Source organism: Spermophilus citellus (genome assembly GCF_964194105.1).
Source record: "Spermophilus citellus genome assembly, chromosome: 17".
Lineage (NCBI taxonomy): Eukaryota > Metazoa > Chordata > Mammalia > Rodentia > Sciuridae > Spermophilus > Spermophilus citellus.
Genome location: NC_138199.1, coordinates 53,968,680 through 53,996,162, shown reverse-complemented (window position 1 = coordinate 53,996,162; position 27,483 = coordinate 53,968,680). Strand labels below are relative to the sequence as shown.

Sequence of the window (27,483 nt, the reverse complement as noted above, 5' to 3'; positions counted from 1 at the left end):
TTAATTAATTAAATCACCAATTTTAGAGGTCACAAGCTAAGCAATATATTCAACCAATATATTGTCATAGCTTTGCTGTAGACAACACCTCTGTTGTGTGAGCCATAATGGAAAAGTGGTTTTCCAGGGACTTGGATGTGGCATCTGGCTTTCTCAATGTGGTTGAAACCACTGATACTCCACTTGGGCCTGGGGAAGTGTCTGATCAGTGGCTGATAGGTGGCGTCTCTGAGATCAGAGGTCCCACAACTCACTCTGAGGTTATGCTAACCCATGGTTTTCTGAATATGTATCCTGTGGAGAGCCTCAATATTCAACTATGCACCCACAGATCACAGATCACTTCACTTTTGCTGACCTCTCATTACCCATCCCCACTCTTTAAACAACACTGATTCTTTGTCTCATAAATATCCCTAAAGCCTTATGTTTGGATGCAGAGTAGAGACTCATTCTCCCATCCTTTGCTTGGCTGACTCATAAATATCCCTTTATGTTTGAAAGCTACTTGTTTTGCTGATTGGCATATTACACAGTGGAACAAATAGGACTGCTTCAGGAACAGCAATGAAGCTTTTAAAATCATCATTAGTTGTTTTATGTTGAAAATATGCTGCTGCTTATAGAAAGTTTTTTTCCTTTACAAATTGAGATAATGTTATGATTAGTCTACTTTTTTTCAGCAAATGTGATTAAATGTTCCAATGTAGAACAACCAGGCATTTCTGAAAATCATGCAATGTTGTTATAATCATAGGCGTATGGTACTGGATTTGACTCACTTCTATCTTATGGATCTGTTCTAGATCTCTCTATTTCACTGTGGAAAGAGGTCTTCTCCATGTGTCTTACGTTGTCATCCTTCTATGTGTATATGTTGCAAAATATCCTCTCTTAAATAGACACCAACCCATTAGACTCGGATCTAAGCTGTTTTGGTATGAACTTATCTTAGATAATTGCATCTTCAGTAGTATGATTTGAATAGAAATTCTATGTGATCATATTCAACACATAATACTGGATTATTTCCTAGAATGTTCATGCCAAATAATGACCACAAATGGGTAATAACAGTAGTCATGGCTAGACAATGACATAGTAACTACGGTTTTAGACCTATCAGGCACGAAGATCTAGGTTACCTTCACTCTAAATAGGTACTCAGGAGAAGGAGGCCAAGTAAGGATTTGATTCACATGATACCAAGGAACCAAAACCTTTAGATGAGATTCAAGAGATTCGTAACACCCTTTTTGAGGTAGATGAATCCCTCCAGTGGCTGGAAGAGGCAAGGGCCTCAAAGGATCCCTGCATTCATGAAAGCTATTAAATGCGACCCCAGCTGCCACAGCAAGTAGCTGGTGCTCACTGAGGTGTGGGAAACTAGTTTGGGAAGAATATTGTAAGCAGAAATGCTATTTGTATATACAAGGGATTTCAGTTTCATCAAGTCAAGGACACAACTTGCTCCAGTAAAGTCCTGATGCCATTTCTACTTATCTGAGATGTCAGTGTAAATACACTGGAGCAGAAAGAAAAGACCCAGTATTGGATCACACAGCATCACACAATGAAATGTTTTCATCTGAAAAAGAGAGATGCTAATTTATGGGGGGCTGTTTTGAGGCTCAGAATGAATAATGCCCTTGGTACATGTGTTCATACATGTCATATAAGGAATGCTGTCCAAGAAAACACAATACAACACGGGATGAGAATGGTTCACAATTTATTAAAAGCCATTTAGCCAAGAATTCCGGCTAGTAGGAAGATTGTGAAAACAAAAATCTGGACCCAAGAAACATGAGCACATTAAGAAAGAAAACATGATCACATAGATCACTGATCAGCCAGAGAAATCTATGTGGACAGCATAGGATTTTTTTTTTCTAAGTTACATAGAGAGAAGAGAGTCAAGATCTTGATTTAAGAGTCAAAAGCAAGAACATAACTCTGAAATTGAGATACAGGAAGATGCTGCTTGATAACCCCAGACAAGGGAAAGAAGCAAATCAGAACGAAGTAGTCTGTACATCCTCAAGCTGATTCACAGGGCTTACACAAGCAGGGAAGTAACAGGCATTTTGGTGACAACATGCTGGGCTTGTGAAGTAGATTTTTGCCTAAGGAGGTAATTCAGTTGACAGAAGTTTGTGCAGATGTTGGTCCTTTGGGGACTTGAGCATTAGCAGCAAGACTGGCAGCAGCTGGATCCATAGCCCTGGCCTAGGCAACCAGGCAGGCAAACACAGGTGGGGTGGTAGCATCTCCTTGTGCAGTATACGGGTCCAGAGCAAACTGGCTGGCAGCAGCTGGACCCACAGCCACTGGACCCACAGCAGCTGGGCTGGCAGCAGCTGGACTCACAGCCACTAGACCCACAGCAGCTGGGCTGGCAGCAAGGCTGGCAGCAGCTGGACACACAGCAGCAGGGCTGGCAGCAGGGTGTGCGGCAGCAGCTGGTCACACAGGTGGGCTTGAAGGTGGTCCTGCAGCAGGTGGTTTGGCAGCAGGGCTGGCAGCAGCTGGAGCCACAGCTGGAGCCACAGCAGCTGGGCTGGCAGCAGGGTGTGCAGGAGCAGGTCACACAGGCTGGTTTCCAGCAGGTGGTCCTGCAGCAGGTGGTCCTGCAGCCAGTGGGCTGGCAGCAAGGGGAGCAGCAGCAGTCACTCATAGTGGCAGGTGTGGAGGGTGGATCCTGTTCACAGGTGAGGTTTTCTGATATGAAAAAGTCTGTTTTCTTGATTCTTTTATACCCTAGACTCCCAATGTTGGGACCAATAAGAAGAACTTTTCCTTGTGTTTTCTTGTTGTTATTTTGGTCCCTGGTGAATTGTTAAGGAAGTTATCCTCTTTGTGTTTTAAACTTCATGAAAATTAGTTTTAATCTTTTTCCTAATTGGGAATGCTATTTATGAATGTTTTCCAGAAATGAAAAAGGCAGGATTCATCATCAGCATAATTTCCACTTATGTCATATCATCTGGTCAGGTGATCTTCCCACTGTCTTGGGGAGAGTCAGAACAGCTGTTCCTCTTGGATCTGCTTCCTTTAGCTCCATGTTGATTGGGAAGTGCCATGAGGATTTAGGATTCTGACGTCTTTTTCTGTGTTGCCATCTTGTAGGGTCCAAGACTGATCACCCTGGCAAGTCTGACTCAAGGCTACCACAAGGGTCCTAATGTATGGCAATCTGCTCTATGGCAATGTGTATATGGAATTTCCATCAGAGAGATTTGAGTAGAAAGCTATGGGCACTATTTTTTCACATGCAAATCAGCACCTTAGCAAGAAGACAGTGGCAGATTCCATGCACAGGGATTCAGAAAGCATCAGTACACACCTGCTCATCTTGATTTTCTGGCCTCCTCAGTGAGCTCAGGAGAGATACCCCAACCTACACATCCTTGCCTTTATACACCGAGAGAAACCGGTTCCATGTGATGAGTCCCCGGATATTTTTAATCTGTAAACTCATACATTTTAACAAATGTGTGGACTTCTCTGTCATGATTTCTTAAACATTTTTCCTTTCCCGTGGGAATATATGTAGGTATGAGATTGTTCTGCCACAGGGAAAGTGTGTCCCCAATATTTAGATGGTAGATAACATTAGTATAACAAAACAATATTTCAATACGGCACTATCAGTAGCATCTCCTGCTGACCCACACTTGATGATATGAGCCTTCTGAATTTTACTGGAATGTACTCATGTTTTAAATTTACATTTCTTTGATGACTCATGTACAGTAAACATTTGTTACTTCTTTTTCCTGTTTCCTGAGGTGCTTATTCAAGCCTTTTCACCATGTTTTTTCTTGGTTGTCAGTTTCTTATTATTTTCATGGATTCTGGACATGTGTTTTGGATATGTAGTATATATCTATATACATATGTATTTTTAGTGTATATGCAGAAAGATAGGTATGTATAGAAATTGTATATGGGTGATAGATAAATATCTGTGTATGTTGATTATTTATATTTAACATATTTTATCCCAGTCCGTATTATCTTCCCTTTTCACTCTTTTAATGCTGTCTTTGGATAATTAGAAGTTACTACTTTTAATATTTAATATTTTAATGATACAATTAATCAATTTTTTCCTTAATTTGGCACATTAAATGTTTTGCTTAACAGCTCTTTCAGTAGCTCAATATCATGAAACTTCTCTTCTAAAAGCTTTACTGTTTTACCTTTTATACTTATATCTAAAATATAGCATTAATTGATTTTATGCAGTTTCTTTTTTTCTGAGGGAGAAAGTGCCATAGTAGATATTTTTCTTTTTTGTACTCAGGATTGAACCCAGAGGTAATTTACCAAGAAACCCCATCCCCAGCCCATTTTACTTTTTATTTTGAGCCAGGGTCTCACTAAGTTGCTTAGGGTCTCGATAAGTTTTTGAGGCTGGCCTTGAACTTGTGATCCTCTTTCCTCAGCCTCCAGAGTTTCTGGGATTACAGGCGTGTGCCGCTCTGCCCCTTGCCATGGCAGGATTCTGATGCGTGCATTCTGTGCTTAACTGAAACTCTAATGTTCCCTTGTGTGGGGGTCATATAAAATGTAAAATAATATTATATAAAATTGAACATGTAAAATAGTATTTTGCAGAACATGTGGCAATCAGATTCTTCCCTAGGGTTGGTTTGTTATTGCTGTTTCTTTGTGATTTTTTCTTAACAAATTCTGTTAAGTTGATAATCTTTATCATTTGTAGTCACTGAAATTTCTTCTTGGCCAGGTAATAATTTGACAGAGATTTCCTTCAACATCTCAAATGAATACGTGTTCCAGTCCTTGCTGAGGAGCCTCGAGCACCTGTTAGGGTATGCTTCCAACACTCAGCCAGACAGCTGACTCTCTGCCTTAGCTTTTACTTCCTACTTGCTCTCCAGAGCTTCACATCAGCCAGAGGTGAGAGCTTAGAGTTTCCTCAGATCTAACTTGAGCATGCAATCCCTTGCCACGTGTGCACAGCCTCCTAGATTCCCAGGGGTATGTCAGAGCTCATCAAAGTCCCTGTGGAAACCTCAACCTTCAGTTTTTCTTCTTAAGGTTTTAGTTATCTTATTCTTTCCCTAATCTCTTGCCACAGTCTTGGCTGGGCACAGAATCACGAGTCACCACACAGCTGTGTAGATTCAAACAGCAATCTTTATTCCCGAACTCACACCGGCCTCTACACACGTTCTGGGGCAATCCCAGTTCTCCTGCCGCCTAATTCACCTATTACACGAGGCTTTCTTCCCCAAATCCTCTCTGAATCTCACGAGAACTCAAAGGGAGCTCAGGTAGCAGGAACGCCCTATTTCCAGCAGCAATAATCCTCAACATCGAACTTCCCTAAAACCCAAGGTCTTAAACTGGGAACGCCCTTAACCCAAGGACCGGGATACTATACTTCCTCAAACTGCAGGATACACCCTAATCCTGGATCCACCCTCGTCCTTGAGTAGGGTCACCTTTCTCAAACACACATGCAATGTCAACAGCGAAATTAACATGGGGTACGCTAGCAAGGAAATTTTGATGCGTCATTCCTACTTGGTAATGGCCCTCAGCAATCTCTATCCACCATCCTTGAGCAGATATGCTGTTAAACCATAGCCTCCCTTTGTTTAGAGCAAACATATCCCAGATTTTCATACTTAGCAAGCTCTAAATTAGCTCAAATAAAGATAGCCTTGCAAAAATATATTCTGGAAATATATTCTGACCACCAGACAGATCAAATAATGACACTTCTCTACGAATGGACTTAGCCCTGTTTTGTCCCCTTGGGTGGCTGTTAGACTGCCAGTTCTTGCCATGATGATAGGATGTTGGTTTTCAAGGGAATGAAAATAGAGCAAGTTAAAAGGTCACAAAGTCACTGTTCTTACAAAGGTGCAGACATTTTTTCCTGCATAATTGCTTCCCAGAGTATTTCAAACCTTTGGTTTATTCCAGAGTACTTTAGTGGCCCAGATCCACCCACACTGGCCTGCATGAGACCCAGGCTCACAGTAGACCCCGGTCCATCCTACCTCCTGCATATACCGCAGGAGCCCAGCTTTGGTAACAGGACCACCCCTTCTGACCAGCAGACTACCGCAGCCTGCAAGGGACTGAAATTATAGTTATCTTATATTAGACAAGATGCCAAAAACCTACATTGGAGAAAAGATAGCTTCTTCAACTTATTAAGGAAGATTAGGCCCTAAGAAACTTAGTGAGAAACTGCCTCAAAATAAAAAGTAAAATGAGCTGGGGACATGGTTTATTGGTATATTACCTCTGGGTTCAATCCTGATTACAAAAAATAAAAGAAAGAAAGAAAGAAAAAATCTACTGTGGTGCTGGGAAAACTGGAAGTCCATATGCAACAAAATGAAATTAAGCCCCTCTCTCTCACAATGCACAAAACTCAACTCAAAATGGATCAAGGACCTAGGAATAAAACCAGAGACCCTGTATCTAACAGAAGAAAAAGTAGGCCCTTATCTTCATCATGTGGGATTAGGCCCCAACTTCGTTAGTAAGACTTCTATAGCACAAGAATTAAAATCAAGAATCAATATATGGGATGGATTCAAACTAAAAAGTTTCTTCTCAGCAAAAGAAACAATCTGTGAGGTGAATAGAATTTACTCTAAAAGATAAACACCAAAATAACAAATGACCCAATCAATAAATGGGCCAAGGACCTGAACAGACACTTCTCAGAAGAGGATATATAATCAATCAACAAATATATGAAAAAATGTTCAACATCTCTAGTAATTAGAGAAATGCAAATCAAAATTGCTCTAAGATTTCATCTCACTCCAGTCAGAAAGGCAGCTATTAAGAAGACAAACAACAATAAGTGTTGGCGAGGATGTGGGGAAAAAGGTACACTCATACATTGCTGGTGGGACTGCAAATTGGTGCAGCCAATATGGAAAGCAGTATGGAGATTCCTTGGAAAACTGGGAATGGAACCTCCATTTGACCCAGCTATCCCTCTCCTCAGTCTATACCCAAAGTGAAGCCAGATTTAAAGTTAGGTAGTCAGTGTAGTTAGGTAAATCGGGTCTAATATCAAGTGAAATCTAAAATGGAGGCCATGCTGGGAATGACTCAGGGAAAACACAGGACAACTCATGGAATGTTAATGAAGTCCCAAAAAGGCCCTAGGCCAAAGTCCACCTCAAAGAAGTGTTAATGAACAGCCCCCAGCAAACTTAAAGATAGCTCATCACAAAGAAGTGTCCCACCCCTCGGGCCTTCCAACCTACATTTCATCCCCAAAACTATAAGAAGGAGAAACAACTGCACTGCCACGGATTCCACCTCTTGGGTCCCCTTCTTCCTCCGGGAGAAGTCTTTTCTGCTGTCCTTTAATAAACTTCTAATTTCTACTCTGACCTTGCCTCGGCGTGCTTCTTTGGTGTTATTCTTCAACATCGGGGAAGCAAGGACTCGTCACCGGTCAACAGCGGTATCAAAAGGACTTAAAAACAGTATACTACAGGGTCATAGCCACTTCGATGTTTACAGCAGCACAATTCACAATAGCTAAATCGTGGAACCAACCTAGATGACCTTCAGTAGATGAATGGATAAAAAATGTGGCATTTATACACAATGGAATATCACTCAGCAATAAAAGAGAATAAAGTCATGGCATTTGCAGGCAAATAGATGGCGTTGGAGAAGATAATGCTAAGTGAAGTTAGCCAATCCCCCCAAAACAAATGCCGAATGTTTTCTCTGATATAAGGAGGCTGACTCATAGTGGGGTAGTCAGGGGGAGCATGGGAGGAATAGATAAACTCTAGATAAGGCAGAGGGGTGGGAGGGAAAGGGAGGGGGCAGGGGGTTAGAAATGATGGTGGAATGTGATGGTCATCATTACCTAAAGTACATGTATGAAGACATGAATTGGTGTGAATACACTTTGTATACAACCAGAGATCATTTTTGCCAGTTTTCTCAATGTTTTCGTGGAGGAGAAAATTTTTGCAAGTCCTTACCAGCTGTGTTTACTCATGCACTCTATTTTTATAGATATTTGTATCAGAAGAATCCCTCCTAATCCTAGTCTTGTAAGGCTTTTGTTTTAAATCAGGCAAAGTGTGTTCAAAGTTGTCCCTAGTAAGTTGATCGAAGGAAATGCTTATTTTCTTTTGTTAAGATGTCCAATTACATTGAATAAATTTCAGCTGATTCGCATTACTGATAGAAAACAAACCTACTTGGTTTTGTTGTATTAATCTTTGAATATCTAGGATTATTTTCGTTCATATTTTGTTTAGGAATTTTGCATCTCTGTGTCTTTCATGAGCCTTTTCCTCAAATTTATATTGGACATTATTTTCTCTTTGTAGAGTGTCTAGGGGAATTTTATCCTTTCTTCCTTGAAAGTTTTATGTTTAGTAAAATGCACTGGTGGAAATGGTGGTGCCTTTGTGAAATATGACTGTTTATGAGGAGGCACCGAAAGGAGAGGATTAGCATTTATCATCATTAATTAAATTTATTGTGTTTGTATAAAAATGTTTAGACTTTTCTATTTCTCATGCCAGTTTTAATACATTTTTTCCCCCAAGGAAATTACTAATTTGAGGGCAATTAAAATTTTTGGTATGAAGTTTTTTTTTAATATGGTTGAATGTGCTTTTCTTTTAAAAAAAATAGCTTATAGCTTTATTAAGGAAACATCTCAGCTTTTTACACTTTACCTCTTAGAATCTTGGGTTCTTTTACTATTGTGGAATATAATCTATGTCCCATTATTATTTGTGATATCAGTTACAAATTATACTCTCCATTTTTCTAGAATAGCATTGCCATGGTTTACTGATTTTTTTTAAAAAAAATTTTTTCATGGAACCAACACTACTCGAAAGAACTGCAGAAACATGAAATACTTAAGGATAATTGTTCTCCACCAGAAGAGACCCTACACATCCAATAATAAAGATCACTCAGCTAGGGTAAATTGATCCTTCATACAACATTCTGCCAGGTGAATGTCTAGCTTCTTTCAGGTGTTAATCTATAACCTCAGAGTAGTCTATTATATTTTGGTACATTAAAGATTATTTTCTTACTTAAATTTCACCTACCCTGAGCCTCCTACATATTTCCCTGACATTAATGGTGCTGTTTCTTGTTAAATGCACTGATGACTATCCTAAGATGATATAGGTATTATCCTATAACACATCCTAAAAATGCTATTGCTACACCACTTACATTTTTGTGTACAGTATCCCTGGCATTGGTTTGCAGCTAATATGAGATAAGGGTTAACTTTTATCCACTGACCCAGATGGATTTCCAATTGTTCTGGCACCAATTGAAAAGACCAGCCTCTAATTTTGCTGCCAACAACTCTTTTCACATGACTAACTCCCTTTCTGACCTCACTGTTGTAGGTCAACTAAAACCATAGGGAGAAAAAAGGCACAAAAGCCAAACTCACCTCCTTTAATATCCTTTCTTTTTCAGATCTTTCATCATAATTTCATAGAGTCTTTGTAGCTTTCCAATTAATTGATTAAAAAATTAAAATTTTAAAGATTTTAGGGTTGTTATCAATTGAATCTCTGTAGTGAACCACCTAATAGTCTCTCCTCTAGAATTTACTGCTCCTTTTGAGCAGACAGGAAATTGGGCAAGTAAAAAGGAAGGGAATAGAGAACTGAAAGGAGAACATTTTAAGAACAACCCAGTACAAAGCCAACCTTTTTAGGAAAATATCTCTGTCCCAATTTTGAACCCTAACTCATTTGCAATCCTTCACACAAACTGAAGTGTACCCTGGGATAGCGTAAGCTTGAAGTTTCTTGCTGAATGACTTCTCACAGGTTCATTATTCATTAATTCATTCATTCATTTTTGCAAATGCATTCATCCCTCCGTATCTGTGAAGGATTGGTTCCAAAGCCCCCCAAGGATACCAAAATCTTTGGATGCTCAGTTCCTTTATAAAATACTAGCATAATTGCATATAGCCTATGCATATCCTCCCATACATTTTAAGTCATCTTTAGATAGAATATCTGATAGAATGTATTTTTGTTTTGTTTTTGCAATGTTGGGCATAGAACCCAGGCCTCACACATGTTAGGCAAGTGTTCTAACACTGAGCTACCCTCAGCATCCCCAATATCTAACAGAATGTAAATACTGTGCAAATAGTTGTTCTACTATATTATTTAGGGAATAATCACAAGAAAAATATGTGTTCAGTAGAGTTGTATTCTTTTCTGAGTATTTTTGAATCCATGGATGGCAACTGAAGACGGATGTGGAGAGCCAACTGTATTTATCAAGTGATCATTTTGTGCCAATAAGAGGATGAATAGTGAAACACAAGACCTAATATGTTAAACAGGAATTAGTGTTTTTCCTTCAAAGGTATATTATAGCAATGCAGAGCTCAGACTGCAGGGAAGCTGACAGATGCATTTCTTATTTTTATCCCTTATTAAACTTGTAACTTTAACAACTCTTGATTTGCATTTTCCTGTATACTAACCACATTGCATATGTTGGGAAAAGCATAAACGGCAGCCGTACCCCAGAGAAAAAAACCCCAACATGGCGCCTAAGGACTTCTCCTTCCTACCTTCTTCTTCTCTGCAGTGGCGCGAAAAGTTCCCGCCCTTGTGAACTCTCCCGCCGGCGCCAATTTCAAACCTCGCTGGCGGGGAACCTTAGCCCCAATGAGAACTAATGCCTGGGCGCGGGAACTCATATCTGGAAGAACTTGCCAATAAACGGGCGGCCTGCCATTTATCTAAGCCCTACCATCTCCCCTTTAGTTCTATATAAGCACACAGCTTTTTGCAATAAAATTGGAATTCTCCCGGCGAAGTGTCTTTGCGTGGGGAATTCTTTCATTCTGGTGCCCCGCATGAGGATACGGGTGAGCTCTTTCCAAGAGCCCTGTCCCCTGCCCCGCCGAAGACTCTCCGCCCAAAGTCTGCTGTTTCAGATGCGGCTCCTCTGCACTCACCGCTGATTCGGCCGTAGGTAAGGCTCCCCCTGACCCTGGCTCGCCAACTCCCTTCGGGCTACAGCTGGTACTGTGACCGTTGAGTGTCCGGCACACTCCAGACGCCCGTTGGGGGGGAGGGAATTCCACCCACTAAGGTCTTCACTGGCCGCAGTGGACCCTCTGGTGATCCATTTCCCTTTGGGGCATGAGGCTTCTGAGTTTAAACGAAAGGTTCTGTGGGTTTTTTTTCCTCCTCCTGCTGCCGCTTCTGCTACTATCTCGCTTCTGCTACTATCTCTCGCTGCCTGCTGCTGCTGCTACTATCTCCCGCCGGGTTACTGTGCCTGGCCTTTCTACTCGGGGAAAACTGAACTCCCGGCCTGGAACTGCGTTCCGCCGGAACCGGAGTTCTGTTTTCATTACTGACTTTTTCCGCTGCGGTCGAAAACTTTCCTGACGTCAGGTTGCCCGTGGCTCCGACCCCATTGGGTCTCAGATCGCACTTCACTGGTGACGACCAGGTAGTGCCCTCTGCAGTTCCTGGCGACGGCTGGTCATTTTGGGGACGCCCACCTGACCCCCGTGCGCCCTGGGCTTCCTGGAAGCCGTTCCAGCCCGGGTTTTCCCTTTGCCTCTCTCGCTTAAGCTTATTCTCTTTTTCTCTCTTCCATCTCTCCCTGTGACTATGGGCACCTCTTCGTCTATACCTGAAGCCTCACCTCTCAAATGCTTAATAAAAAATCTGGCCACACTCTCCCTCACACCAGACATCAAGCCCAAACTTTTAATCAAATTCTGTACCCAAGATTGGCCTACATATCCACTGGATAATGGCAATCACTGGCCCCCAGAAGGCTCCTTAGATTCAAACCTACTTCGAGACCTTTTTAACTACTGCCAGCGTCTGAAAAAGTGGAGGGAGATTCCCTGCGTTGAAGGTTTTAGCCTTCTCGCACAACACCCTGCTCTCTGCTCCTCCTGCTCCCCCTCTCAAGTCCTCCTTGCTTGCAAACCCCTCCCTTCCCCTACTTCTACTCCTGGCTTCGCAGATTCTTCCTCATTTGACCCAGCAGATGAACCCCCACCTTATCCTCCAGCCCCATCTGCTCCTCTCTCCCACTATACCCTCCTCTTTCTCCGCCTGGTTCCACGGATCCTCAACCTTCCATTTCATCCCCCTCCCCCTCGCCCTCTTCTGCCTGCTCCACCTCCTCCTCCGCAGAGACACCCCCTTCCCCTCCCTCTCCTTCCTGTCCGCCGCCTGCCTCTTTCAGTCCTCCTGTTACCAGGTCTAAGGGACTCCTTCCCACCCCCAAGATAATCGCACCCCTTCGTGAGGTAGCTGGTCCCGAGGGTGTCATCAGAGTCCACGTGCCCTTCTCCATGTCGGACATTACTCAGCTAGAGAGAAAGCTAGGCTCATTCACCACTGACCCCACCACTTACATTCGGGAGTTTCAATGGGTCCTGCAGGCATATAGCCTCACTCATCATGACATATACATGCTCTTGGCCAATACACTTCTCCCTGAGGAAAGGCGACGGGTCTGGGAGCTAGCCCAAGCCCATGCTGATGAAAATCATAGGACCAATCCCAACCACCCCACGGGCCCTCATGCTGTCCCAGAGCAGGATCCCCTATGGGATCACAACACCCCTGAAGGCTTACAGTCTCGTGACCTTTTTACATCCTGCCTCTTGGCGGGCCTGAAAAAGGCCACCCGCAAGGCTGTTAACTTTCAAAAGGTGCAGGAGGTCATTCAAAAAAGGAAGAAACACCTTCAGAATTTTTGGATAGACTAACCAAGGCCCTTCAACAGTACACAAACCTCGACCCAGAAACCCCTGATGGCCGTCATGTCTTAATGACATATTTTCTGGCCCAAAGCTACCCTGACATTAAAGCCAAGCTTAAAAAGCTTGAACAGGGCCCTGCTACTCCTCAGACCGAAATCCTCGCTGTCGCTTTCAAGGTTTTTCATGGTAGAGAGGATGAAAGCGAACGCCGCAGGCAGAGGGCTGAAAATGCCAAGTTCCAAATGTTGGCCCAGGTCATTCAGAGAAGGTCATCACCACGCCGTCCTAATAAGACACCCCCTGGAGCTTGCTTCAAATGTGGTAAGGAGGGACATTGGGCCAAGGATTGTCCTTCGCCAAGGACACCCTCCACCCCCTGCCCAAAGTGCCACCAAAGGGGACACTGGGGGGTGGACTGCCCAACAACCCGGAAGGGAGGTTAGTCAGCCACCTGGCAACCCCAGCCTCTCCTGGGCTTGGCAGAGGAGGATTGACAGAGCCCTGGGCCTTCCCTCCCGACTATTACCATCAAGAAGCAAGAGCCTAGGGTCACCTTCCTGGTGGATGGACGCTTCATTACCTTCCTCTTAGATACTGGTGCCACTTTTTCGGTCTTGAGGGAGTATTGGGGTCCTACCACACCCTCAAAAACTCCTATTGTCGGGGTAGGAGGTAAACAGATTTTCCCTCGAAAAACCCCTCCCTTATCATGTTATATGCAGGGATCCCTTTTGTCCTTCACACACTCCTTTCTCGTTATGAGCCATTGCCCCACTCCCCTTCTGGGAAGGGACATACTCTCACTATTAAAAGTCACCATTCACATATCACCCCACACTTCTCCCACCTCTCATTTCCTCATGATGTTCTTAGGGGCAGATACACCTCCTTCACACACTCCTCCACAACTATCTAAACCAGTTAACCCTGAGGTTTGGGACACAACTACACCCTCTATAGCTAAATGCAGTCCTATTCATATTGTCTTACGGGACCCTTCAAAATATATTAGTCAACCACAATATCCACTCACAACCACAGCCCTCCTCGGATTAGAACCCATCATCCAAGATTTATTACGAAAGGGATATCTTAGGCCTACACACTCTCCTTTCAACACCCCCATTCTGGCAGTTAAGAAACCTAACGGGTCCTACAGGCTGGTTCAAGACCTTCGCCTTGTCAACTCCTCTGTGGTCCCTATCCACCCGCTAGTGCCCAACCCTTACACCCTCCTCTCTCAGATCCCTGCCACTACTACCCACTTCTCGGTCCTAGATTTGAAAGATGCATTCTTTTCTATTCCCTTGTCCTCAGAATCTCAGGACATCTTTGCTTTTACGTGGACTGACCCTCACACCCGCCATTCTCGTCAGCTTACCTGGACTGTCCTCCCACAGGGATTCAGGGATAGCCCCCATCTCTTTGGCCAAGCTCTTGCCCAGGACCTTACATCCTTTCACCCCACCTGTCCTAACTCTACTCTCCTTCAATATGTCGATGACCTTCTTCTATGTAGTCCCTCTTGGGAACACTCTCAATCCCACACTGCCCAGCTTCTTAATTTCCTAGCAGACAAGGGATATAGGGTGTCTCCCCACAAGGCCCAGATTTCCCAATCTTCTGTCACCTATCTTGGCTTTCGCCTTACACCCGGGAAAAAGGAAATAACACTGGATAGGAGGCAACTCCTCTCTAATCTTCCAGTGCCCCATACGAAAGCCGAAATACTATCATTCCTAGGACTAGCAGGTTATTTTAGGGCCTGGATCCCAAATTATTCTCTTCTAGCCAAACCCCTGTATGACCTAGCAAAGGGACCCCCTAGTGAATCTCTTGCCTCCTCCCCCAACTACCACTTCCGCAGGCTTCAGCAACTCCTCTTAAAGGCACCTGCCCTTCACCTTCCTGATCTTTCAAGACCATTTCATCTATATGTCCATGAAAAAAGGGGGCAAGCACTTGGGGTCTTAGGTCAAAACTATGGGCCTACATTTGCACCTGTGGCATATTTGTCCAAACAACTAGACCCTACCATCCGTGGGTGGGCCCCTTGCTTAAGAGCTCTGGCTGCTGGACAAATTTTACACAAAGAAGCCTCTAAGCTGACTTTTGGGGCCCCTTTAACTATCCACTCCCCACATCACTTGAAGGATCTTTTAGCTTATAAGGGCCTTCAAACCCTTCCTCCATCCAGAGTTCTGTCACTCCTCACTTCTTTTCTGGAAAACCCTAATATTACGTTCCTCCCCTGCTCTGCACTGAACCCTGCCTCACTGCTCCCAACGACTCCCACGTCTGACACACCAACTCATAATTGCTTGGAAACCTTAGATGATTTCCTCCCCTGTCATCCTTCCATTTCTGAGGGACCACTCACCAAGCCTGACCTTATCTGGTTCACTGACGGCAGTTCCTTTAGACAGAATGGCACTCATTACTCTGGATACGCTGTAGTTTCAGCCACTGAGATTATAGAGGCCAAAGCTCTGCCTTCAGGAACTACCAACCAGCAGGCTGAACTCATAGCAGCCACTCGTGCCTGCCTTCTAGCTCAAGGCAAATCCCTCACCCTTTATACTGACTCAAAATATGTCTTCCATATTCTATTATCCCATGCTGCAATATGGAAGGAGCGAGGCCTACTTACCACCAAAGGTAATGCAATCACTAATTCGGCTCTTATAACCAATCTGATAGAGGCCTCCCACTTACCCACCCAGTTGGGAGTTGTCCATTGTAGGTCCCATCAGAAGGATGGCTCTCTTATCACTGAGGGCAACGCCAGGGCTGACCAGGCGGCACGCATGGCTGCTACCACCTCCAATTATGGCCCCCCTGGGGGACATATAATGGCCACCTTAGACAGCTCATCTGAAGCCCCTACTTCTTCCAGTAAGAACAAGGATCTTTTCGAGTTCCTTCATACTCTATTCCATTCCAACTCTCAGTCTTTGACCCTCTTTTTACAGAGCTTCTTTTCCCTCACCCCCTCTGACAAAGCCATGCTACAGAATATAGCCTCTAATTGTCAGATCTGTCAGCGGACCAATCCTCATACTCCTTTAAGGCCTAAACCTTTCCCCTCCCACCAAGCTCGGGGACACACTCCTGCTGCTGACTGGCAGGTAGACTTCACCAACATGCCCACAGTACGGCGCACTAAGTACCTCCTTGTCTTTGTGGACACCTTCTCTGGTTGGGTTGAGGCATTTCCCACTTCCAATAAAAAGGCTTCCATTGTAGCTTCAATCTTACTGACAGACATCATCCCTAGGTTTGGTATGCCCACTTCCTTACAATCTGACAATGGCCCTGAGTTTATTTCTAAGATCACACAAAAGGTCTCTCAAGCCCTCTCCTTCAAGTGTCATTTCCACTGTCCATATCGCCCCCAGGCTTCAGGAAAAGTGGAAAGGGTAAATCGGACTCTAAAGGAAGTCCTTACCAAATTGACAATGGAATTAAACTTAGACTGGGTCAAACTCCTTCCCTTGGCTTTGCTTCGAATCAGAGCTCTCCCTAAGAAACCATCTTTACTGTCTCCCTTTGAGATAATGTATGGAAGACCTCTCATACCCCCTGGGTTAGTCATTTCACAAGGACCTCTCACCCGAGATTTGTCTTTGCCTCTCTTGTTTCACCTTCGCTCGGAACTCTGGAAATATCAGGACTGGCTTCTTCCGGACCCAGTCTCCTCTCCAAACACTCCTCCCTTAACACCTGGAAGTCTAGTCTACTATAATACCCCAGAGGAGAAAAAGCCTCTTACCCCAAAATGGGAAGGCCCCTATCCTGTCATTCTCTGTACCCCCACCGCTGCCAAACTCTCCTTACCAGACAACCGTCTCACTCCCTGGATTCACATTTCTAGGTTGAAGCCATATCATCAGGAGGCCCCACCTGCTGACGACAGGACCACCCCAGAGGAACTCCAAGAATCACCTCCTGAACCTCCCCTTTACTCCTGCTCTCCACACCCATCTCACCCCTTTAAGTTGCGGCTCACACGGTGTTCCCCACAGCCCCATTCCTCTTAGAGAAAAAGGCACAATGAGCTTTCCCATCACCCCAGTCCTCTCTCTGCTTGTTTTTTGTGCTCTGCTTCTTTTCTGTGTTCTGTCGGGACCGGTCTTTACCCTCCTCTCCTACCATGTATCTATTCACTCTCCGGGAACGATATTCAGAACATGGTATGATGAAGGTCCACGAAGTGGATGCAACTACTTGCTTCATCCACAACTGCACCTCTATTTCCCTAAAATTGTCACCTTCCAGGACCTTCGTCCCTGGTAGCTGGAACTGGCCTTTCATTTGCTTCCTTTTTGATCAAACCAAAGGCTATTGCCATTGGTGGCCTGAGATATATAATGGGTGCCCCTATTGGTCATGCAGGTTCCATGATGAACGTGGTAGTTATTCTTACCACTCACTTGGTTACCCTGTAGGATGGACTTCTAGTTACCTAAAATGGCATAAAGGCTCTTCATCAGATAACCATGGATGGTATACTTTAGATATACCTGACCCCAAGGCCAAACATTGGGACTATGTTGAGTTTGCTGTCTATGCTTGGACAACCTCAGCCAAACCCACAGGGTGGATGACTGTCGGCCGCACCCTAATTACGCCACCTAAGGCAACCATCCAGGTAGTCGAGCACATCAAGGAGTCAGAATCAAAACTTCGAGATCTTATCCATAGCCCATCCAAAGAGGATTCAGAGCCTTCAGCCCCCTCAGGCCTCCCTCCCACATGGCTCAATTTGCTACACCAAACTCTTCGATTATTAAACTCCACCCCTCTTTCTGTGCCTACTTCTCAGTGCTTTCTCTGTGCTTCACTTAGTCGTCCACTTCTAGCAGCGGTCCCATTAGCAGCAGGAAATATTTCAGCAGAAACCTACAATTTCTCTAAGAAAGGACAACCCCTACACGTGACACGTATCCCACCATGGGAAAGTTATTCCACCAATACTTCATTTCCTTTCATCTGCTTCCACCCACCAACAATGAAACCTTTACCCATTTGTTCCTTGAGCTATAGCACCCCATCGAGCCCTGCGTTTATGCAACCTGGACATTTCCTCTGGTGTAACGGGTCTTTAGGTACCTCAACAATCAATGTCTCTGGCACCTGTTTCTTGGTTACTGTAGTTCCTCAGCTGTCTTTATATACTCCCACCGAATTCCGACAGCTGGCCCTGCCTTCCCGCACCCGTAGGGCAGTCTTTCTGCCGGTTCTGGTAGGCCTCACTTTAACAACCTCAGTGGCGAGTCTTGGACTCTCTGGTGGAGCTCTAGGTCATGCTCTATGGGCATCCAATGACCTGCAACAAAAACTGCAGGAAGCACTTGATACCACTGCTGAGTCTCTGGGCTCCTTGCAGCGCCAGGTTACTTCATTGGCACAAGTGGCTTTACAGAACCGAAGAGCGATTGATCTTCTCACTGCAGAAAAAGGGGGTACCTGCCTGTTCCTCAGAGAGGAATGTTGCTACTATGTTAATGAGTCTGGGCTAATAGAGAAAAATGTTGTTAAATTGCAGGAATTATCGACCCAATTGCTTAAACCCACCTCCCCTAATCCCATAACGGGGTTCTTCCAATCCTCTCTTGCCACGTACTTACTACCTATCTTGGGACCCCTTTTTGGGATGCTCCTTTTCTGTGCTCTCTTGCCCTGCATAATAAAGTTCCTTCAAACTCAATTGCAGAAAATTTCTAATCAAACTTTCAACCAGCTTCTGCTTAGGCACTACCAGCCTCTGATGACCGATGAACCCCCAACATCTCCAAGAGAACAGTTCACTCAGTGCTGAGGCTCCCTACCAGGCACGATGGAATGCAACGGACATCAGACAGCGGGAGACAACGAGCCCAAAGAACCTCTTAATCTGCCATCCTGGATCCATAAGTCTTTATGTCCTTTTAAGTCTCCTCATGGCCCTTGGCCTCATCTCTGTCAGTCCCCCAACATGGAACTTCTGCCAAAAATTGACCTTTGCTTTAATTTTTATCTTCATTCTGTTTTTATTCGCTCTGATCTTCTTCAGGTGCTGGTGACGCCATGTCCAGGCAACGCTTCCAGTATTTCCTAGAGTCTCTGTTACAGGACCAGTGGCTGATACCAACAATCTTCTCCATCCAGGACTGGTTCGATGCCATCGACGACTTGTGGCTTCAGGGAACTTTCATAGACTTCACCCCTACGGAAGTAGCTGTCTATAGCCACTGGGTTTTATTTCTGGCTGCCATGATATCCCCAGACCTGCCCCCCGAACATTCCTCCACTTCCCTTTCTAGGCCCTACGACGCCCCACCCAGCAGGAAGCAGCCGGATCTGACTAACGACGACCCAGTTCCTAAGAAAACAAAAAAGGGAGGAATGTTGGGAAAAGCATAAACGGCAGCCGTACCCCAGAGAAAAAAACCCCAACATGGTGCCTAAGGACTTCTCCTTCCTACCTTCTTCTTCTCTGCAGTGGCGCGAAAAGTTCCCGCCCTTGTGAACTCTCCCACCGGCGCCAATTTCAAACCTCGCTGGCGGGGAACCTTAGCCCCAATGAGAACTAATGCCTGGGCGCGGGAACTCATATCTGGAAGAACTTGCCAATAAACGGGCGGCCTGCCATTTATCTAAGCCCTACCATCTCCCCTTTAGTTCTATATAAGCACATAGCTTTTTGCAATAAAATTGGAATTCTCCCGGCGAAGTGTCTTTGCGTGGGGAATTCTTTCAGTATATGTCTTCATTGTTTTATTTGCATATATACTTTTCTCAATATGGAATTTCTAATTGGTTGGGGTTTTCACTTGCTATTTTTCCATTGGGTTTTATGTATTTTCTAAGAAACTGATTTATAGGAGTTTTTTTCTGGTTAATAGCAATCCTGTGTTGATATGTGTATTACTAAAAACATTCTCCAATTTGTAATTTGTTTTTATTTGTAATTTGTTTGTCTTTTAATGAACCTAAATTGTATATGTTAACATAATAAAGTTTAGCAATCATTTCTACCAGAGATAAGTGGCTTTATTTATTTATTTTTTTTTTTTTTGGTGATGAAGTTTTTTCTATCTCAAGGTTTAAAAGTTATTTATCTATACTTTTTTTCCTAAGAATTTTGAAGTTTTGAGTCAATTTCAAGACTTTAATCCATCTGGACTATATTTTAGTATATATGTAATGGAGACCCAATTTCATGTTTACAGCTGTGTTTATTGAACATTTTCTGGAAAACCATAAATTCACAATAATATTTAAACTAGTTTTTTTTCCTGATCAGTGTTATCAGAAATGTATATTTTTGATAAAGATTTTTGAGGTGCCAACTTTTGATTTTGTGACTTTTTTTCACTTTATATATTCTAGTTCATTTATTTCCATTCTCATTTACCTCTCTTTACTCTTTCTGTTTAGGGCTTTTTTTTTTTTCTTTGTTACTCATTTTCTCTTCCCTAGCTTTATAAGAGGAAATGCTATGTTAATTAATTTTCATTTAATTTTTTTTCTAATGCAAATATTTAGAGGCTATAAGGTTCCCTCAACATGCCATGTTTGTGGTATCCTTTACATTTTGATGCAAAGTGCTTTCATTACCATTCATTTTTTCAGATGTTTTCATTTTCATTGTAAAATCCTTAATTTTGGTATTCCAAGTCAGTAGTTCTTTCCTTAGCTCTATCTAGCCTTTGATTTACTTTTTGTTTTTGTGGGGAGGGTACAGAGGATTGAACTAATTTTGTGTTGTGTTTAAGCAACTCAGGGTCTCACTGAGTTGCTTAGTGCCTTGCTTTTGCTGAGGCTGGCTTTGAACTCGTGATCATCTTGCCTCAGCCTCCCTAGCTGCTGGGATTACAGGCATACATCACTGCACCTGACTATGATTTACTTTTTTATTTATACCAAACACTCTATTTGGTTGTTTTTATGATTTTTTTTTATCTTTTTAAGAATAATTAAATAACAGCTATTTTATGATGTGAAAGAAATATGAAATGTGGAAATCAAGCCAGCCAGCTTCTACCTCTACATCCAGGAAGTTTAAATGTTGGAAGGAAATAAAAAGTGTCTCTCAAATGAAAAAAACAAAACAAAACAAAAACCCAAAACCAACAACAACAACAAAAAAAAACCAGCTTCCAGATGGACCCAGGTTTCTGTGGTGCATGTTGAAGGGATTTTGATTTTTAAGCCTTCAGAGAGGTTACATCAGGAGGTGGTGAGGTTAGTCAAAGCTGGAGATCTACACGTAAAACACCCCGATAGCCTGAGCTGAGCTATGAGAAGATACTGAACCAGCAAACAAACAAAATGAACCTCCATAAATAGTCTTAGAATCCTTAAATGTTTTAATTTCTTTAATTTCAAAATGTTCTTCATCTCTGGGAATCATTATAAATATGTTCATTTTGTAGAACTAAGCATACTTTCCATTTATGAATTTCCTCTTGAAATTTCTGAATATGTTAGTTCTGAACATATCAAAGTTTTTATAAGCAAAATATTGATTTATCAATGATGTGCAGGCCCTAATCTCCTGTGAATGTGTCCTCTGAAAGTCTAGGGGCTTTGCAGATGAGAGTAAGTATCACTTTTTTATTCCCCTCTCCCCACCTTATTGCGGGTTAACTTTTACATATCAGAGAAAACATTCAACTTTTGGTTTTGGAGGATTGGCTTATTTCACTTAGCATGATATTCTCCAGATCCAGCCATTTACCAGCAAATGTCATGAAGTCATTCTTCTTTATGACTGAGTAATGCCCATTGTGTAATAGGGCATTAATATTCAGGATAGACAAAGAACTCAAAAAAACTTAACACCAACCCTCCCCTCAAATAACCCAATCAATAAATGGGAAAATTAACTAAATGGACACTTTTCAAAAAAAGAAATAGAACAGTCAACAAATATAAGAAAAAATGTTCAACATGTCTAGCCATTAGCAAATGCAAATGAAAACTACACTGAGATTTTATCTCCAGTCAGAATGGCAATTATCAAGAATATAAGTAACAATAAATGTTGGCGAGGATGTAGGGAAAATAGCACACTAACACATTGTTGCTGGGACTGCAAATTGCTGCAACCACTCTGGAAATCAGTATAGAGGCTCCTCAAAAAAAAAAAAATAGAAATAGGGGCTGGGTTGTGGCTCAGTGGTAGAGTGTTTGCCTGACACTTGTGAGGTACTGGGTTCCATCCTCAGCACCACATACCAATAAATAAATAAAATTACAAAAAAAAAATTAGAAGTGGAACCACTATTTGACCCAGTTATCCCACTCCTCAGTTTATACCCAAAGGAGAGTAAGTATCTTAAAGGGAATGGTTGTTATGAACTGTATGGGCACACCCAATGTAAATGTAAGGGTCCTTATTAGGAAAAGAGGGAAATAGGAGAGTGAGTGATATGATGATGGAAACAGAAATCAGAATAATGCAGGGTCATTTGCCAAGGAAGGGGAGCAGCTCAGTTGCTAAGTTGGAAGAGGCAAGAGCATGAATTTTACCCGTGTACCTAGAGAAGGCATACATTCCTGCCCACACTTGAATTTGAGCCATGTGAAACTCATGTTGGATTTTGACTTCCAGGACTTTAAGATAATAAATTTGTGTTGTTTAGGATGCCAAATTTTACTGTGGTCATTTGTTACAGCAGTAATAGGAAACAAATACCCTTTTTTCAATCCTGTGCCTGAACTTGACCTTGATGTGACTTTCCATCTGCCTTTCTAAGGGCTCTCTTATGTTTCCAGAAGTTAAACTATCTAGGCAGTTACAGAGTTTGAGTTTGGAGTCAAATATACCTACCCTCTGAAAATGTATAACCAAATCCCAAAGGGCTCTTTTCAGAATCCATGTTGAGGGGAGAATTCCAAGGACCAATTCTCCTGATTTAAACAAAAACAAAAACAAAAACAAAACCCTGTATTTTCTCTACTTTGAAAAGAGTTGAAAAAATAAGGAAAATTATCTGCAATTAACCCAGGCATTTCCCACAGTATATTTTAGGTTTTGCTTTACATTCAGTTCAAATCACAGGAAAAAATTTAACTGCTCAACTCTCTGAGGGAGAATTGTGAAAAAGAGAGTAGTAGGGCTGGGGTTGTGGCTCAGTGGTAGTGAAAAACCAGCTTCTACCTCAGAGCAAAGCCTGTCCAAGGAAGAGGGCGTGACCCTTGTCCTTGGAAAAACCCACAGAGCACTCCTAGCCACATTCCCACCCTGCTAAGTTGTTTATCTACAAATAACAGGAGAGATCTGTTGCGCCAGGTGTCCCAGACTCAGTCAGGCTAGGTGGGTGCTGAGGGCCATTACCAAGTAGAAATGACGCATCAAAATTTCCTTGCTAGAGTACCCCATGTTAATGATTTCGCTGTTGACATTGCATGTAAGGTGACCTTGCTCAAAGACCAAGGCGGATCCGGGTTTAGAGCTGATCAGGTTTGAGGAAGTATCCCGGTCCTTGGGTTAAGGGCGTTCCCAGTTTAAGACCTTGGATTTTAGGGAAGTTCAATGTTGAGGATTATTGCTGCTGGAATTAGGGCGTTCCTGCTGCCTGAGCTTCCATTGAGTTCTCGTGAGATTCAGAGAGCATTTTGGGAAGAAAGCCTCGTGGAGTAGGTGATTTGGGAGGCAGCAGAACTGGGATTACCCCAGTACGTGTGTGGAGGCCGGTGTGAGTTCGGGAATAAAGAATTGCTGTTTGAATCTACAAAGCTGTGTGGTGGCTCGTGATTCTGTGCCCAGCCGAGACTGTGGCATTTGGTGGCCCGTACGGGGAACGTCTGAAACTTGGAGGTAAGTGAAATTCCTCACCCCTGAGGGAAGGCGAGAGAATGGGTGACTATTTTAAAAAACAATGTGTTATTGTTTTGATTTATTTCGTTTTTGTTTCAAGCTGCCTGTCCCTAGAAATTTCTCAGGCAAACTGGGAAAAATGGATGGCTGAAGGTTTGAAGTTTGTCAGCCCAGAGAAAGAAAAAATTGATACAGCGAATTTTTATTCAGTTTTTGTTTCATTCAGTTGTGGTTTTGTTTTGTGTTATCTTATTGGGTTGCGTTATTCTTATAGAAGATTAGAAATTAGTGAAAAAGAAACCGAAAAGGTGTTAAGCAAAGTGTTAGAGATTCAGACCATGGAGAAAGACATTTTAGATCAAGCAAAAAAGAAGGTCTCTCGAGCTAGTCAGACAGAGGAAGAAAATTTAAAGAAAAAGGGGTTATTAGGAAAAAGGCCACAACAAGAGGCTGTTACTAACTCCGTTTTATTACCAGAGGGCGTAATTCAACCAACAGCCCCACCGATGGAAACAGCTGAGTGGCCCTCAAACCCCGTAGTTGATAACTGGGATCCTGAGACAGGACCTCAAAGATTAGCATGCCCTGTACTTGAACAGGTAGGAGGGCAGCGAATTCACCATGCTTTAGATTTTAAAACAGTGAAACAGTTAAAGGAGGCTGTAACAACCTACGGTCCCCAAGCTCCCTTCACGGTAAACATGGTTGAATCCATTACTAACTTGGACATGACGCCAACAGATTGGGCTAACATGTGTAAATCTGTGCTAAATAGAGGACAATATTTGTTATGGAAAGTTGCCAATGAGGAATTTTGCACGGAGACAGCTAGGCGAAATGCAGCAGCCGGTTACCCTCAAAGAAATCTAGAAATGCTTTTAGGAAAAGGACCTTATGAGGGTCAACGGCAACAAATTAAATATGATCCTGCTGTATATGCACAAATTGCTGTAGACGCAGTTAGGGCATGGAAGACTTTACAAGGACATGGAGATTCACAAGGTCAGCTATCTAAGGTAATACAGAGACCTAATAAACCTTACGCTGACTTTGTAGATAGGCTTATTCAAACAGCCGCCAAAATTTTTGGGGATACAGATCAAGCAATGCCATTAATAAAACAACTTGCTTATGACCAAGCGAATCGTTGCTACAGAGAGGTTATTAGACCATGGAGACATGAAGACTTAAATACATATATTAAACTATGTAGAGATATTAATGAACAAGGACAAGTCTTGACAGCTGCAGTACAACAGGCTTTAGATGCCAGGCCAGAAACATGCTATAATTGCGAACAAACAGGACATTTTAAAAGGAGTTGCCCTATAAGAGGAGGTTTTAACAAAACTAGAAATCAAAGGAATAGAATACCGGGTATTTGCCCACGATACCGTAGAGGGAGACATTGGGCTAATGAATGCCATTCTCAAACCACCATAGAAGGTACTCCGTTATCAAAAAACGGACAAGGATCAGGTATTTACCCACAATATCGTGGAGAAAGGCATCAGGCTTCATTGCCAAAAAACGGAGTGAGGGGCCCAATGCTCCGGGGCCCAAAACCACAAATATACGGGGCAGTGGAGGAACCCAGCAACACCATCAGGGTGGTGCCCAGGACACATTGTCCATTAAATCCCTCATCAGACAAACCCGAGGGAGCGCAGGGTTGGACATCTGTGCCTCTGCCAGAGCAGTATTAACTCCAGAGATGGGAGTTCAAATCATTCCCACAGGAGTAAAAGGACCTCTTCCCCAAGGAACAGTAGGCTTATTATTGGGACGTAGTTCATCTACATTAAAAGGACTTATGATAAGTCCTGGGGTAATTGATCCCGATTATGTAGGTGAAATAAAAATTATAGCTAGTTCTCCAGGAGGTATATCAGTAATTTCACCTGGAGATAGAATAGCACAGTTGTTAATAATACCCAGCCTACATAATAAGTTCTCTAGTCATAATGTAGAAAGAGGTTCTAAGGGATTAGGCTCCACAGGGGTAGATTGGGCTATGTTGTCTTTAAATTTAGATTCTCGCCCGATGCTAAAACTAAATATTCAAGGGCACGAGTTTAATGGGCTACTGGACACAGGTGCTGACCTTAGCATTATATCTCGTCGAGAATGGCCAAAACATTGGCCATTACAACAAGCCACTCAAACGCTTCGAGGCCTAGGAGTGGCCACTAATCCCCATAGAAGTTCTATGGTATTAGATTGGAAGGATCCTGAAGGAAGTGAAGGAACTATACAGCCATATGTTTTGGATCACCTTCCTATTAATTTATGGGGACGAGATGTCCTGGATCAACTAGGTTTGATGTTAACAAATAACATCAATTCTAATGCGTCCACTACTAGGGCAAGACAAGGTGTTAAGAAAGAAAAAAGATTAGGAAAACAAGAACAAGGTTTAGCAACACCAGTCCAATTAGATCTAGGAACAGACAGACATGGGTCGGATTTTCAGAAAGGGCCACTGAGACAATCAAAATTACTTGGAAATCAGAAAGACCAGTGTGGGTTCCTCAGTGGCCCTTGACTAAAGAAAAGATACAAGTAGCCCATGATCTGGTCAAACAACAATTAGCGGAAGGACATTTACAACCTTCCGTATCTCCCCATAATACTCCCATTTTTGTCATCAAAAAGAAATCGGGTAAATGGAGATTATTGCAAGATTTAAGAGCCATTAATAATGAGATGGTTATTATGGGACCTGCTCAATCAGGGATTCCTCAATTGTCTGCTTTACCAAAAACGTGGCATGTTTTATCTATAGATATTAAAGATTGTTTTTTTTCGATTCCAATTCATCCCGAGGATAGTCCACGTTTTGCATTTACTATCCCTGCATTAAATCATGAAGGTCCTGATGAGAGATATGAGTGGAAAGTACTCCCTCAAGGTATGGCTAACAGTCCAACTATGTGTCAAATCTATGTAAATAAAGCAATCCAGCCACTTAGAAATCAAAATCCTGAACTAAAAATATTTCACTATATGGATGATGTATTATTAGCACATAAAGATAAAAACATATTGCTGGAATGTTATGCCACACTTACGAACTTATTAAAAAATTATAATCTAGAGATAGGAATAGATAAAGTACAATTAAATTTTCCAATTAATTATTTAGGAGTTCTATTATCCTCAACCATGGTCCGTCCACCGAAAATTCAAATACGAGTAGATCAACTCAAATCACTCAACGATTTTCAAAAGTTATTGGGAGACATAAATTGGATAAGGCCTTATCTAGGCATACCAACAGGAGAGTTGGGACCTTTATTTGATATTCTAAAGGGTCCATCAGATCCTAATTCACTCTAAACTTTTTAAATTTGGATTCATCAGGACTTAGTGCTGCGGAAAGACATATGTATCCAAAAAATGTACATAAGCCTAAGGTACTTTGGAAAGATGTTCTAACAGGACAATGAAAAGGTCCTGATCCAGTTATTGTCTGGAATCGGGGTTCCGTCTGTGTTTTTCCGCAGGGAGAACAGCAGCCGATTTGGATTCCAGAGAGATTAACTAAAGCAATTTCTACAGAAAAAGAAGATGATTTGACTCAAATCCATAACAGCTGATATTCAGAGCTCCAGCTTGGCTATTCTTACATCTGCGACAGTGATTAACCATGGTGCTTTTTTCAATATCTATTTTATTATTGCATTTTTCCCACATCGTAAAGTTCTATTTTATTTTTTGAGCTCATACAAACCTAGGTTAATGTTTTTCTGATCAGTTTTATTTTTTGACTGTGTTTTATTTTTTGACTGTGGAGTTTTTAAACATTGCAATGGAGATTTCACCTAGGTATAGCTACAAGGCCTTTATTTACTATTGTCTTATGTGTTATATGTTATGTGTGCACTGTTTT

General features: G+C 42.5%; 1 protein-coding gene across 1 annotated transcript; it reads right to left on the bottom strand.

The window, feature by feature from the left end:
• Positions 1-2,188: 2,188 nt before the first annotated feature.
• Positions 2,189-2,677, bottom strand: LOC308636576 (uncharacterized protein; the record flags this gene model as incomplete). The annotated part of the gene is made up of 1 exon (XM_081272139.1): positions 2,189-2,677. The coding sequence occupies one exon, from the start codon at positions 2,675-2,677 to the stop codon at positions 2,189-2,191; it is 489 nt and encodes a 162-aa protein (XP_081128265.1).
• Positions 2,678-27,483: the final 24,806 nt, after the last annotated feature.